Consider the following 15,279-nt stretch of genomic DNA (forward strand, 5'->3'; position numbering starts at 1 on the left):
GTGCTGTTGCCTCAGAGCAAGAAGATCCTGGGTTCAAATCCACAATGAGGCTAAGTTTGCAGTGGGTTCTCTCTGCGTACTCTGGTTTCCTCCACAGTTAAAAGTCATCCAGTTGTAAGGGTAGCTGGATATTCTAAATTACCCAAAGGTGTTGAAGTGCAAATGGTTGTTTGTCTCTGTATGATAGCGACCTGTCCAGTCTGTACCTTGCCCCTGTTACCCTATCACTTCTGCAGCCCAGATAAAGATAAGAAGATGGGTGGATTGGAAGTTGCTGTAAATCCGTTGAATCTTATTTTTGTTGAACATTATGTAATATGAATACAACATGTACTACAGACATAAGTTACATTTTATCCATTCAACAAGATTATCATTGGTGTAACAAACAAATATTTTACTAGTTCATGTAACAAGACTGACTTTTGATGTGCCAAAGTGTTTAAACAATATAAGATGAATTTAAATAAATCTAATTAGACTAACGTGGTACAAACATGTTGGTTGAACAAAAGTCAAATTAATTGAATGTTACTGTTAATATTATGTTAAACCTACACACATATACCGTGTTGACACAACACAACCAAGATGGATTAATATAACATGATTTGTTTAGATGGAATATAAGTGGCAAGATAAAATTACGTTCATCCAATGACTTATTTTTTTGAGTGTACAGCAGCAGTCCCGATGGATATTTCAGAAGTTATGGACGTTGATTTAAATGGTTCATATCATATCTAAATACCTTTTTCTCTTTGCTTTTGTGCCTGTAGGTGTTTTGTCCCTCCCAGCCCATTTCAGTCCCTACACAGAGAACCAACAGTCGTCTGTGGACAGCAGAGAGGATGCTTATGCCCAGCTGGAGCTGAGGACACTGGAACAGTCACTGCTGGCTACCTGTGTAGGCAGCATCTCTGAACTCAGTGAGTATGCATATTGTAAATGGTGTGTGTGGTCCTGGTTAGAAGCATTTTTTCACATTTATGTTTTAATTGATTAAATTCATCTGAGCTGTGAAGCTACACAGTATCCTTGCCAGAAAAGACAAGTACCAGTTCCCAGAAATAATAAAATGTCATGACTTAAAAAAAATGTTAGTGCTTGACCACAAATGCTTTTTTCTTGCTCTTCTCTTAAAGATACAGAACCTTTTATTTTTTAATTTAACAGAAAATAATAGTTCAGACAGCAAAGTAGGAAGCAAAGATAACATATAATTATCACTTTCTGTCCCGAGTCTCATTGTGTGCCTGAATCTGCAAGTCATCTAATGCCGGCTCTTCTAAAAATAAACAGCGGATCAGTTTATCTACACATGGAGCTCTGGAGAATAAAGTCACAGTGCTTCAGATTGTATATTTGTCATCTGTAATTTGTTTGCAAAGCAGTACACGGTCTTTTTTTCAGTGAAGTTGGTCCACAATGCAACACTTGGACTGTGTCAGCATGCCTCAGACTGTATTGACTTTATTACAGCCTGCTGTCAGTCTGAATGCAATTGTATCCCTCTTTTCTTCTGATGTTTTCCTTTGGATTGATTTAGTAATAGAAAGTATAAAGCCGCTGAAAAGCCTGGTACTTATTTGTCCATTAGGTATTAGACCTTGAATGATTGGACAGATTCTTTGTTTAAACATAGACAGCTCTAGACATTCATACGCATGGTGGATGGTAAACACAGAGTCATGCAGGCACACAGCTTTACTGTACTCTACAGTACGTGTGGTCTGTTCAAACTGCAGGCTGTGAGGGAGTTGGCGGCAATGAGGGGTAAGAATAACAAGTAAGATAAAAACAGGAATAGAGTTAGTTTGAGAGATGGAAGTTGGTAAGGCAGAGGATTCAATTTAAGGAGCGAGTGGGTTTAGAGGTGTGGAGAGTCAGGAGGAAATGATGGAGAGGTAGAGAGGTGAAGATTGAGAGTTTTGGGGCATGCACAGAGGAAACGTGGATATTAGAGTTGGACAGAGCAGGGATACATTTCCTACTCTAAATGAGCTAACACTTTGCTGTTTGTTCCTCAAGCACAAGGCCATGGTTCATACACCGCTGCAGTTAGTGAGGCATTAAGAAAGTATACACATGCACTCAAACAAAGACACAGTCTTTCTCTCAGTAGTCTCTTTGTGCAACATCTCTCTGGTGGGGTGAATTTGTGCTGTTCTGGGCAGGGCTGATATCCAGACCAATTCACACCTAGAAACACACACAGGCTTGTGCCCGCTAATTCACATACACGCAGCAAAAACACGGTGGGTTTGGCACTCTGATCCTAGCCCAAGACACCAGGCAGACACAGGAGCATCTGTACCAAGCTGCCCGGCTTTACTTGATAACTCAACTGGACTTGGCCAGACACACAAACACACACCATACACAAACATGGTGGATAACCGATAGTAGGCTACAGCGCATTTCAACTAAATGGCCAAAATTGTAGGGGAAGTAGCATAACAAACACACTGACTATGGGAAAATGCAGCTTTCACAAAGACTCCAATATATCTGTAATCTAAGAGTGAAGTTATTCATAGGCATCTGACCCCTGGAGCTCAGTTTTGCTTCAAGGCACAATATATTCTGGAAAGGAGAGGCTCTCCATCGTGGCCAATAATTCCTACGAGACCTCCTGGAGCAACTGCTGGTGGTGGTTATCACAAAGGGGGCCCTTCAGCTTTAAGTGGGGTCTGTTTTGGGAGGGTTACCCAGCCTAATCCCCTAGAAGGACCCCAAACCTCTTAATGCTGACACACAAACACACTCACACTGTTGAATTCTTCACCCTTAGCTGATGTGCTGTACCCTTCTCTCAATAATCTGTTTTACCCGGGGGTAATTATGCTAAATGAGTGTTACACGATCCCAAGTTCGTCCTGGGCTCCCTCATTCACACCACCTCTCCCTGCCCCTCCTCCATTTCCCTGTCCCTGTGACGACTGTCCACTTTACATCTTAACATCTCTTTTCCTGTCTGTCTGGCTCTCTCTTGCTCTCTCTCTTTTTTCTTTTTTTAAAAGAATTTTTGCATATCACACTGAACATACAGTAAGTAAAATGTACTTTTATCCAGTTGCACATAGTTCACTGCTAGAGTATAAACTGATGAATCATCCAATGAGCACCATTATACTTATCTTTAATCACCAAACAGCTTTCCATGTTGGCAATAAAATTCCTGCATTCTACTTTCTGAAAAGACTTGATGTTAAAATTGCTTTTATCATGTGACTGACGCATAACAATGTAGAGGGTTTCTAACTACTCTGCTACTATATAAACAGTTCAGTAGAGCCTTTATCATGGGTGAATGGCTATTTAGACTGGTCGTCTGGCTTTGCTAATGACAAATACCACTAGAGACATGGATGGAGTAAAGGATAGTGTAAGGTAAGTGGTTTAGGAAAAGGGGAAATCCAGTTTGACTGAGAGCCCATGGGGCTTTTAATGTAAACAGTTTTTAATATGCCACTCATTTATGTCCATAAACTGATTTTTCATACTGCACTGCAGAATCAGGAAAATAATTTTAACCTTCAGTTTTTTAAAATTACATATGACTTGTTAACTATCAATGTTTCTGTGGTTCCAGGTGACTTGGTGTCCCGTGCAATGCACCACATGCAGCGCCTGAGCTCAGTACGTCCAGGGCTGAGCCCTGCCCGCCACACCCGTCCTCAACAGCCTGTGTCCTGGTCGCCTGACGCCCTCCACACCCTTTACTACTTCCTGCGTTGCCCACAAATGGAGTCCATGGAGAATCCCAATCTGGATCCCCCACGCATGGCACTTAGCAAAGAGAGGTGGGAATTATGCATGACTGGACACAAGCAGTTTAGATGCTCCCTCTCTGAGTGCAAAATAGGCAGTGAAATTACAGATCTAATCTTAATCATTGACCTTATTCTATTTTGTTTTGGAACCCCCCTTCACAGAAAATAAGTGGTACTCCTGATTTTCCCTTTCATACATTTGATGCTTATCTCCCTAACTACATTTGTAATTTCAAATGATTTGGTTTGATTCATGAAACTGACCAAAATGCGGTCAATGCCAGAAGTGTAGCCACTGCAAATAAACAAACCCAAATTGAAACCTTTAACTTCAAAAATGAACAAATGGGTTCTCAATGAAGTGAAAAGCTTTTTGCAGGCAACACTTCACTTTCATCCTTTTCCTAATCCCATTAGCCTTTGTTCATTTAAGTGTTAACGTTCTGTTGTTGAATTACAAGCAAGCAAAAGCTTCTAGGTGTCAGCAGTAGTGCGATAGAAGGGTGACTTGCACCTTTAGAGTGTAAATTAGGCTGAAGACTGGTGAATAAAAGAATTTTAAGAGGTGGAAATGGTCTGTGATTTTGTTAGGGTCTGCTCAATCTTCCTTAGTTGCATTGAGAAAGTCTGGCAATTTTTGTGTTCCCTTTATTTCCTGTTGTTTCTTGCAATGAAAATGTTTGTTCAGTCTGGACACAGTGCAGCACATTCCAGTCATTTTTTATTTAAAAGTTGTGGCTTTATCTACAAACCTTTTAATTTGAACTCCCTTTTCCCCCCTTCCATATCTTTGGAGGTGTCTCTGGGAAATTACAGCGTTTCTTGCTTTCTACAGAAGTAACTGTTGAGTAACACTCAACCGAGTCACGTCTCTATTCTCAAAAAATGCGATAAAACGTTCGAAAACATTGCATTACATCACTGTTGTTCACAGTGGTTTGCAGTTCTGATACTGTGATATTCAGCACTTCAGATAAATGTGATGGATTATGTGCCTTTGGTTAAGGTAAGATGACAAGTAGTTGTGCCTGCCAACACACATGAGGTCTGCTCTCAGAAAGAAATCTTCGATTATGCTTTTGTGCCAGAAATGTAAAAACTGGCAGCAATAGGTGTTCACGGCTTAATTACATTTTTATACTGATTTATACGGTAAAGGTAACATAAGCATATATAAACGTGCTGGCGCTCCCACTAAGGTGTGAGTGTTCAGTTTGCAGCAGTAAATCAGTCAGTGTTGTTGAGGAGTTTTTGCCCTTAATGCTGATAATGAAAATCACATGTTAGGATTATGATGAAGGCATAGCATCAGGTGATCATAGTTACATGAATGTTTTCACAGTGAAATCACCAAAAATATCCACCTTTTCTTCCCTTTATTACACGTTTGTATGGAAATAAACCCAGCTGCCCCCTGTGCATTTAATAAAAAGCAGACAAAGTGCATGTGAGACAAAGGTGCAGTCCCCGTCAGCTTCAAAGTGAACACAACAGCATATATACACCCTTTTCTTTCACCTGGCTGTTGTTATAAATCCTCAATGTTTTTAATGCTGGATGTATATCAGCCTAGTTTATGTGTCCAGGATAAAACAGTTTGGCATCCCGTCATACTTTATGCTTTTTTTTTTTCTTTCTCGACAGCTGCTGCACACAGGTTTGCCTTTCTGCATGTTCATATTCCTGTGCATCTCTTTGTGACTGTGACTTGTGACTGCGTGTCTGTGAATGTTAGAGAACACACTCAGGTGGTGTGAAAACCTGGTAGTGATTACAATACAAGTGCCTGGTAATGATACAGGCTTCTCTCCTCCAGTGGGCCTCTCCCTCTATCTGGCTCAGCCTCTATTAAGAGCTTTGTAAAACCTTTGGTGGAAACCCAAAACCACCAGATCTGTGTGGGCCACATCGTCAGACATTAGAGGGAGCCTGGTGAGAGCCTTATTGCCGAATCCTTGAGAGTACAAGAGAAACCCTCTTTGTTTTGATCCTTTTAAAGCTGGTGCTTAGTTGTGAGTAATAATCTTGTTTTGGAGTAAGAGGGCGCTTAAAGCGTGGGAGGGCAGATATTATTGTCTTATTTTCACACTCCACTATTTAATATAGAGGAAAAAAGTTGATCAAAAACAATAAACTTTTTTTGTTTTTTGTTATTATTGCAACTTCACTAAAAAGAAGCACTTGCAACGTTCTTCTAAACAGACCCCCTACTCCTCTGCTTCCTAAAAGAAAAGAGATGTTTTTGATAATGGGGATTACTTCTAACTGCATTTACATCAGATATGGTTATGTCTCCATTCATATCTGAGCGATTGCAATCTGAAACAAGATCAATGGTTAACCTTGACCCTTTGGCAAATTGTGATGAGGTCCGCTTTAAAAGCTGATTGAAGTTCCTTTCAGGTTATAGGTTATATAAGACACATGGGGCCAGTGTAGCGTGTGTGATTTTTGCCTCCTAGGTAGAAAAGCCTTTGCTTTTGATTTTGGACAGGTCAGCGTTCGAACACACCTGACCATGATTTGAGCTCACTGTCTTTTTATGACCTACCAGATGGTACTAAGCAACGCACCATGAATCAAAGCTAACGTTTACATGTTCATGTGTGGGAGAGTTTGTGTGTGTATGTCGGTGCTTCTATTTCCTGCTGTTCTCTGTATGAAGCCTTAGTATGAGAGGTCAGCAAGCTAGCCAGAGGCACTATCTGGTTTCGGTCTTAACAGGCTCTGTGGCTTTTGATGTTGCAGAGACTCTGATGAAGCTGAAGTTTGCGTTTCAGGCTGAGGGGCATAACCCGGACATACATGGGGGTCAAAAGGGAGGCGTATGGGGGAAGCGGTTCTGGAAACAAAGGAGCTTGGTCCTATAGGAGAGATATGATGGGACATTATAAGTGTGCATCTGTCAGCAGTATATGTCTGACTAATTGGTATACAAATGCAGCTAAATATCTTGTCAAACACTATTGTCCATTATTAATAGAAAAACTCTACCTTTATTGTTGGCTGATTGACAAAAGGAAGGACAGAGGGGAAAAATCATTGGTGTGCTAAAAGTTAAATATGGATAATAACTGTAGCAAAGTTAGCTCTAGTTAGTGTGTGATTGCAGGCGTGCAGTCAAGTAGTAGGGTGGATACCTATGACATTCAGGAAGACACGTGCACAAAGCCACACACAAATGAACAGACACACTCACACAGCCCAATTTGTGTTGAGTTGAGGCCATTAAGGGAGAAATAAACATTGATTCCCAAGCCCATTGAGCCCATCCTCAGAAACGTGACATTCTTATCACTCTGCACCCTGTGCATTACCCACAGACTACCGCCCAACCCCCGTCTTCATTTCGACATAACCCACCTGCTATCTCCCAAACACTTAAAACCTTCATTATATGCACCTACCAGCCACACTTAATCATCCCTCCTCCCCTTGATCCCCTTGTCTGCTTGTTAACCGTCACGCCTGGGTGACAGCAGGAGCTCCTCCCTCTGACTGACTAGCTACTGATAAAGTACTGAGGCAACATTTGAGAGAATAGCTCAAGAAAAAGACATGAAGAGCTGACAGCAGAGGAGCTGCAGATACCCAAAATTCAGTTAAGGCCTCAAATGTCAGCAAATAAAAAAGTTATTAAAGATTAGACTCTAACACTGCAGAACAGTGTTAATTATCAAACAAGCATGGCTTCGTTATTAACCACTAATTTCATACAGTCCAGCTAAGAAAAGCTTTATTATTAAGTTGGGATGGAGCTGTTTGTTCAGTTTATTTTATATCAGGTTCATGTTTTAAAAGCTCCACATCAATTGTGAGGAGGAGAGCCATTTTGCAATATGCATTATTAACAAACCCATGATGAATGAATGCTCTTGTGCAGAAGGTTCTTTGCTATAGAAAGCCTCCTACTGCGGTTTAAAGTAAGCAAAGTAAGGAGAGTAAATGGCACAGCAGTGCTACTGACAGTAACTATAATCCCAAAATACATTGCTGTGTTCTTGCCCATTCTTTTGCTACCATGGATATTCATTATGTAAGTCTTTCATTTTCCAAGAACAAAGGAATGGCCACTGATAAAAAACAGTTTCTCAGCATGAGAAAGGCAGTCTAATAACACAGAGACGTTGTTCAAACAATCATTAACGGCTCTTAAATGAGGCTTCGTATGATCAAAAGCAAACAGCAGTCACATTCATGCTAATTTGGCATTGTTCACAAACACATTCTATTCACATATGGTGGGAGAGAGGCGCAGACGAGAAGGGACTGATAACAGATAACAAGCTAGACTATAAAAGGACAAATGCAAAGATGGCAATCAAACAATGACTTTCAAAGTCCCACGTTCACAAACATGACAGCAGACCAAATGTTGTGTCCTCGTGGGTTTTTTCCCCACATATGCTTCTTCAGGAATAACAACACTTGCCCTCTTACTTCAGCTTTAGGTCACAATTTTTTATTTCAGTTGATTCTTTCTGTTTTTGTTGAAGATCATGGTTAAACATAAGTAGCCGCTATCTTGTATTTTTACATGACCGCAAAGACATGAAATGTGTGAATATAGATTAGTCATATAGAAACATCTGTTCCTTGAGCCTTAGAGGGATGACATCAGCAAGAATGTCAGCTGAGATTAGTAGAGATGACTCGTGCTGTGAAGTGAATGTGGGTTGGGGATGTTGTAAGTCATCTGGCTGTAGACAGTCTGAGTTAATTCCCAAAGTGACTGAATTATGAGTGTTTAAGTTTACACTCCCCACTAAAGTCATCTAGTCTTTCACAGCGCCTCATCATTTACTGCTCAGTCCAATAAAGATTTGAATTTACTGGTTTACAAGATCACTTTCTGTGTACATTCAGGGAAATACTAATGTCTGTTACCTAGCAGTGAGTGGTACACATTATCATAACCAGTAATAATTGGACCAAAGCAAACAGAAGGTGAATGATTTCTCTTTTTTTGCTCATAGGCCTTTTCTGTTGCTGCCACCTTTAATGGAGTGGATGAGGGTGGCCATAGTTCATGCCGAGCATCGCAAGAGTTTATTAGTGGACAGCGATGATGTCAGGCAGACGGCGAGGCTTCTCCTTCCAGGATTGGACTGTGAGCCGAGACAACTGAAGTAAGTGAGAACACTCATTCACTATGTCACTCCCTCTGCTGGGATGAAAGTGCTTAAAACATAAATACAAACCTTACTAATAATTTCAGGAAAAGAAAAAGTAAGACTGATGTTTTATTTAAGCTGGGTGGTTGTCATTTAATCATTTCTATTTAGCAAATGATTGTATGCGGTAGATTAATGTTTGTTAACTATTATGTGGCTCATTAACTTTACTTCTTTCTAAAGAAAGCATCATTAACGAATGTAAGCCACAAGGTAGATAAAACAAGCATCTTAGAAAAGCTACCGAGTAGATCCTGATAAATTAGCCATCAGCCGAGAAACTCTCAGAAATTAATTGTTAACTGATTATTTATTCACTTTTAATTTTTTTTCAGGCCTGAGTGTTGCTTCAGCTCCTTCAAGCGTCTCGACTCCAAAGCTGCCTCTGATAAGTTCCACCTTGATTTGGGTTTTCGAATGCTCAACTGCGGTCGCACAGATCTTATTGGCCAAGCAATCGATCTACTGGGACCAGATGGGGTGAACAGTATGGATGACCAGGTATTGAAATTTTACTTAATTTATGTTGTGGAGATATTAATGTAAGCCGTTAGCTCAAGCAAACCACCTCTCATCTGGGGACACAAAGCAGGCCCCTTATACAATACGATAAATCTCAAGGAAATTGCTGTAAATCCATGAAATATCCTTAAAAGTGATGGAAACATAGCTTTGTGTTATAACTTGTTCAAAGCTTCATGCATTTGCTTCTACTCTTGTTTTCATTACAGGGTATGACCCCTCTGATGTATGCCTGCGCAGCTGGAGACGAAGCCCTCGTCCAGATGCTGATTGATGCTGGGGCCAACCTTGACGTGGCGGTAAATATGCTTAAGTAATTCCAATGTGGTCAAATCTGTCTTAATTTAGGCACATTTTGTATCCCTTTACATCTATAAACAGGAAAAGTTTCCATTTTTAAAGCATCTAAGAGGCTCTTATGAATGTAATGTTTTCTCTGCGTCTGTGTGTGTTTGTGATCTTGGTGTGTAATACTGATTTAATCTGTGTTGCCAGGTACCGCCCTGCACCCCCAAGCACCCCTCTGTGCATCCTGATAGTCGACACTGGGCAGCCCTCACCTTTGCAGTGTTGCACGGACACATTTCTGTGGTGCAGGTCTGAAACACATACATAAACAATTTCACAATGACCCTTACAAGATGTCAAATATTGTTTAATATAACAGAGGTAATGTGCCTTTGCAGCTTCTGTTGGATGCAGGAGCCAATGTGGAGGGGGCTGCAGTCCGCAATGGACAGGAGAGTACAGCAGACACTCCACTGCAGCTGGCTTCAGCAGCAGGTGGGCAAACATACACAAGGAACAGCTGATGTTAGAGTGGTGTCCATCTCACACTGGGTCTGTGTTATGGCCACTAAATTACCACTTACTGTATAATTATAGAGGCGAAAAGTCAGTAGGAAGGTTAGACAAAGGAAAAGATTTTGTTGTATAGCTGGTCTATCACCTTTATTAAAAGAGGTAATAATAACTTTATTGGTTATTTGTAACTAATAGAGTGCTAGTTCCAAAGACCACCTAGAGTAACACTTGGATTAACTTGTGACTCAGCAGGAGGAATGAGGAAATGAGAGAGTAAATGAAGGGGCAGTGACAGCAGCAGTGTGCCGCTTGTGGTTGTTTAGTAGTCTGTGGCCTGCATTCCTCTGTGGGATCATCTGAAAGCAACATGTAGCTCGAGTAAAGAAAACACACGCTCTTCATAGCAGCAGTGACAGTGTGTAAATAGTGCCTGCAATGAATGTGTTGGCTGTTTAAAAATGCCAAATGAAATGTGATAAATTTTCATTTATGTTTGTGGTGTATAAATGTTTAAAATGGACCTATAAACCAGTAACAAACAAAAATGTTGACATTTTGGGAATGATGAATGATGGTTGAAAATAAAGTACACGGGACAAGTGGGGAGAAATAAGCACAAGGATAATAAATTATCTGCAAGTTTATGACCAAAGTGGAAATATTTATCTATTTGTGCTTCCCAGGCAACTATGAGATGGTGAGTTTGCTACTGGCACGAGGCGCTGACCCCTTATCAAAGAACCATGGTGGAAACGCCCTTACATCATCCCTCTATGAGGACATGAACTGCTTCAGTCATGCTGCTGCACATGGACACAGGTATGTATCCCCCAGTCTGAACATATGCTGAAAACTACTATTGGAAGACCAACTGTAAACATTTGCACATGTAGCACAGAAATATGCATCTGTCAGCTTTATATTACACATGACTAGAGTTAGAGTTTGTGCTGTGAGGATGGATTCAAACGTTTTATCGTGTGATTTAGGAAGAGCTTGAAAGTTTTGTAGTGTGAAAGGAAAGTTTAAGGTGTCATTCTATTCAGAGTCTATTTGTTTCTGAAGACCAGCTGGTGGTGTAAACTTCTCCACCTGTTCACTGCGTCTCTGTGTGAACACGATGTAGACTCAACACTTTACATTCCTCAGTGAGGGTGATAGATTACGTAATGAGAGAGGGGACTCCAGGGTTGCAGAATTGGAAGTATATGTTGCAGTTTTGGCAGATATTAATGATCTTCCGCCTTCTAACTTTCTTTTCTTGTTTCCTCCCTTGCATGCCCTCTTTCTGCCCTCGGTCTACTTCCTATTTATCTTGTCAGGAACGTGCTGAGAAAGCTACTGACTCAGCCGCAGCAAGTCAAAGAGGATGTCCTGTCTCTGGAGGAGATCCTGGCTGAGGGGGTTGAAGATGAGATGGCTGGGATCTGCCCTTTCGTCCATCTTTCCCCTCTTCCTAACTCTTCTAATGGTCCCCTGCCCATGCCAGAAGTGGGCATACCAAGGCTCTGCAAAGCCAGGATGAAGGCTCTCCAAGAGGCCAGCTACTACAGCGCTGAGCATGGCTACCTGGACGTCACCATGGAGCTACATGCTATGGGTACTTTTCAAATGGCAAGAAGAGGATGTGCCTACTTTTCCAGTTTATAGAACCAAATAATAAATCCTTTCTATTTAACCAGGCGTGCCATGGAAACTACACGTGTGGCTGGAATCTCTTCGCTGCGCCCAGCAGCAGTCCAGGACAGGGGTCACCCTCTCCCTCCTCAAAGACTTTACCACAATCAAAGAGGAGGACTACTGTGAGGAACTGGTCACCACAGGCCTGCCCCTTATGTTCAATATTTTGCGCACCACAAAGGTACAGTCAAACGCAATCATGAGTATGATTTTCACACTTTTTCAGTGTTAAACAGGTTTAATTACACATTTCTCTTCTTCTCGTTCTATTACTTTCCTTCAGAGTGACGCCATTACACAGCAGTTGGCAGCTATTTTTAGTCACTGTTTTGGCCCAGCACCCCTCCCAGCCATCCCTGAGATGAAGGCAACTCTTTCAGCACAGTTGGGTAAGGAAACTATGATCCTTTAGAGTGTATGGATATACACACTCAGAGTTCCAAGAGGATAGCCTTATATTGGCACCGATTTCAGTATTGGCTAGTGATAATTAGTCATTTTGACATCTAAAACACCAGTAAATGCTTAAATACACAGTTTTCTTAAGCCTAAAGTCACCGTCAACAGATTCCTTATACAGTGATACAAACCCTCAAACAACACAAATGTAACACTTGGGCTGTAAATTACATTTTTTTTTTTCACGAATATTAGTTGGTAAAACAGTGTCTGATATTTTTGTTTTGGTAATCTTATCAGCAGTAACGTGTACTAGAACGTTATGGGTTTTATGCATGTGCTGTTGTTTTTCTACAGACCCACACTTTTTGAATAACCAAGAGATGTCAGATGTGACATTTGTGGTTGAGGGAAAACCATTCTACGCACACAGAGTGCTTCTGGTTACTGCCTCTGACCGGTGAGTGCAGAAAGGTACAAGAGTGCATCTTAAGGCTTTTTTATAAGACCTTACTTAAAGGATTTTATTTTGCTCTAGATTCAAGTCTCTGCTGGCATCAAGTGGATCAGATGGAAGCTCCAATAAGGAGATTGAGATCAGCGATGTCAAGTACAACATATTTCAGGTAAGAAACACATTCCCTATTTAGATGTGTTGCATATGACAAAACACATATTATTTAGATCAAATTGCTTATAAAGAAACATCTAACCTCTGTACAGGTGATGATGTCATACCTGTATTGTGGAGGAACTGAGTCACTGAAAAAGAACGTGTCTGACTTATTAGAGGTAAGTATTGTTAATCACATTAATCTGTCTCGGGGTAGGCATCTTAGAAATCCCAGCTTTAGTTATACATCTTCACATGAATTACTCATTCTTGCTGACAGTGGAGATTGTTCTTTTATTGTTTTTTTTAATTTAAGTTTAGTAACAAGCTTGACATAGAAGAGTTTGTGTTCATAGCAACAATTGAGCAAACAACAACTGTGTTTAATCGTCCTGCCTGGCCAACCCTTTCCAAGCATGAAGCTGTCACTTTGATTTTGAAATACCCTTATCACAAGTACACCAGCTGGGCTTTCAAATATGTTCTGCGTTTTTGTGCATTTATCAATTTAAAAATCGTTTTCTCTTCATTTTTTCATTAGTTTTTATCGACAATTTGTAGCTTCTTGAACTGAAAACAAAAGAAAATTCCAAATACATGTTACACCATTAATGTTACACAAAGTTAAATATTGCTTGTATGCAAACAGAATGAAAAGATGCATGACATTATTTTTCCTCCATTAAAATGTTCATGTTTTCTCCTGCAGCTGTTGTCAGCTGCTAGTTTGTTCCAGTTGGGGGCGCTACAGAGACATTGTGAACTCATCTGCTCTCAACATATCAACCTAGATAATGCAGTCAGCATCTACAAGACTGCCAAGGTAACACTTACTGATAGACTTGGATTGGACTACTGTGAGCACAGTACATATGTATACATCAGTGCTATTTCAGGCATGAAAATATGACGTTGATATAGAAGTTGTTTTGATACTATTGGTTTACATAAATTAGGTCTATAAAATTTGGTCATTTCACTGTCCTTACTTCTGTCAGGTTAATAGTTCGGTGGAGCTGAGCTCGTTCTGTGAAGGCTACTTCTTGCAGCAGATGCCTGCCCTGCTGGAAAGAGAGAGTTTTAGGAGCTTGCTGATGGGACCCCTGGGGGCCCGACAAGGAAACAACTCCACTTCTACGCTGGCGCACAGCCGGGGTGACTCACTTGTGGAGGAGCTGGAGACCACCCTGGCTCAACGACTTCGCTCTCTCTACGTCACTTCCCGTGTCTGAAGACAACATGGCAGATGCTGTTGAGAGAGGACAGAAATAAGTGGATAAATGTGGCAATTAAGAAGTCTCACCTTTTCACTGATACAGAATCAGATCTGAAGTGTTTCAAATACAGAAGTTTTCTTGGTAACATCTGATTTTTTTTGTGTGTGTTAAGGAGCAATATTTTGACACTGGGGCACAGATTAGTGAGATGCCTGGCAGTGATTTACTCTGTGGGCAACTCAGCATTTCATACTTTGTGCCAAGCACTCTATCAGAATGGTTTTTGTGACGTACAGCGTTCCGAAGAAGAAACTATGATGCCTTTTCTCCAGGGCTCAGGAAGCTTTACTGGACAAGCAACAAGTTGAAAGTCTGAATAATAAGGCAATGCTGCCCTCTAATGGACAAAGCTTGCAACATAAATAATTGCCCTGGAGGATTGGGATCAGTGGCAGCCTCACGGTTTTGACTGAAGCAATGTAAAGTGATTACAGACTGAAGCCTTTATTGAAGAATTGAGTGAGGTGGCCTTTTGATGCTGGACTTTAAACTTTCTGTTCTATAGTATTGCGTAGTGGGAGGAAGGCTGCAGCCTTAAACTCCCTGCATCGATGTAAGCTTTGGATTAAAAAATCTACTTTTTTAATGTAAAAGTTTTTATTTTCTGTTTGTTTTTTTTAAGTATGATGAGAGCAATGAAACATTTCAGAAGAGTGGGATGGACATTTTCTATTTAATGAGAAAAAGATGTGAGAGTATTTAACGGGGTGTCCCCTTTTTTATTTTTATTTTAGTCAAAGCAAATTATTAGTATGAAAAAAAAAAAAACCCCGCTTCTGCTGTTTTACCAGGTACGCTCTAACAGTTTATTAAGCTTGTGTATGCTGAGGTTTAATGCTTCGACACAGGTACAGCTGCGGAGGCTAACATGGGATTTGGACGACAAGAGTCTGTTTTTGTGCTGGATACATTATTAAACCTGGTAAACAAATCATTTAATGTGTGAATTGTTTTGGACTCACCTGGAATCGGGGAAAACAGCAGATTTACAAATGAGGAAGCCTACAAAATGGAAATGATTACATATGAAATAC

At 40.6% G+C, this 15,279-nt stretch overlaps 1 protein-coding gene across 1 annotated transcript in view; it reads left to right on the forward strand.

Moving 5' to 3' along the window:
- Positions 1–15,179, forward strand: part of abtb2b (ankyrin repeat and BTB (POZ) domain containing 2b) — a 39,516-nt gene extending 24,337 nt beyond the window's left edge. Inside the window, exons 2-17 of the mRNA XM_039615427.1 lie at positions 780–929; positions 3,596–3,806; positions 8,753–8,905; positions 9,286–9,451; positions 9,682–9,771; positions 9,968–10,069; positions 10,159–10,255; positions 10,960–11,095; positions 11,599–11,876; positions 11,959–12,137; positions 12,240–12,345; positions 12,713–12,815; positions 12,894–12,981; positions 13,079–13,147; positions 13,678–13,791; positions 13,967–15,179. Coding sequence (XP_039471361.1) covers positions 780–929; positions 3,596–3,806; positions 8,753–8,905; positions 9,286–9,451; positions 9,682–9,771; positions 9,968–10,069; positions 10,159–10,255; positions 10,960–11,095; positions 11,599–11,876; positions 11,959–12,137; positions 12,240–12,345; positions 12,713–12,815; positions 12,894–12,981; positions 13,079–13,147; positions 13,678–13,791; positions 13,967–14,200 — 2,276 coding nt within the window. The 3' untranslated portion in view covers positions 14,201–15,179. The remainder of the gene's footprint in view (positions 1–779; positions 930–3,595; positions 3,807–8,752; positions 8,906–9,285; positions 9,452–9,681; positions 9,772–9,967; positions 10,070–10,158; positions 10,256–10,959; positions 11,096–11,598; positions 11,877–11,958; positions 12,138–12,239; positions 12,346–12,712; positions 12,816–12,893; positions 12,982–13,078; positions 13,148–13,677; positions 13,792–13,966) is intronic.
- Positions 15,180–15,279: the final 100 nt, after the last annotated feature.

Source organism: Oreochromis aureus, linkage group 7 (assembly GCF_013358895.1).
Source record: "Oreochromis aureus strain Israel breed Guangdong linkage group 7, ZZ_aureus, whole genome shotgun sequence".
NCBI lineage: Eukaryota > Metazoa > Chordata > Actinopteri > Cichliformes > Cichlidae > Oreochromis > Oreochromis aureus.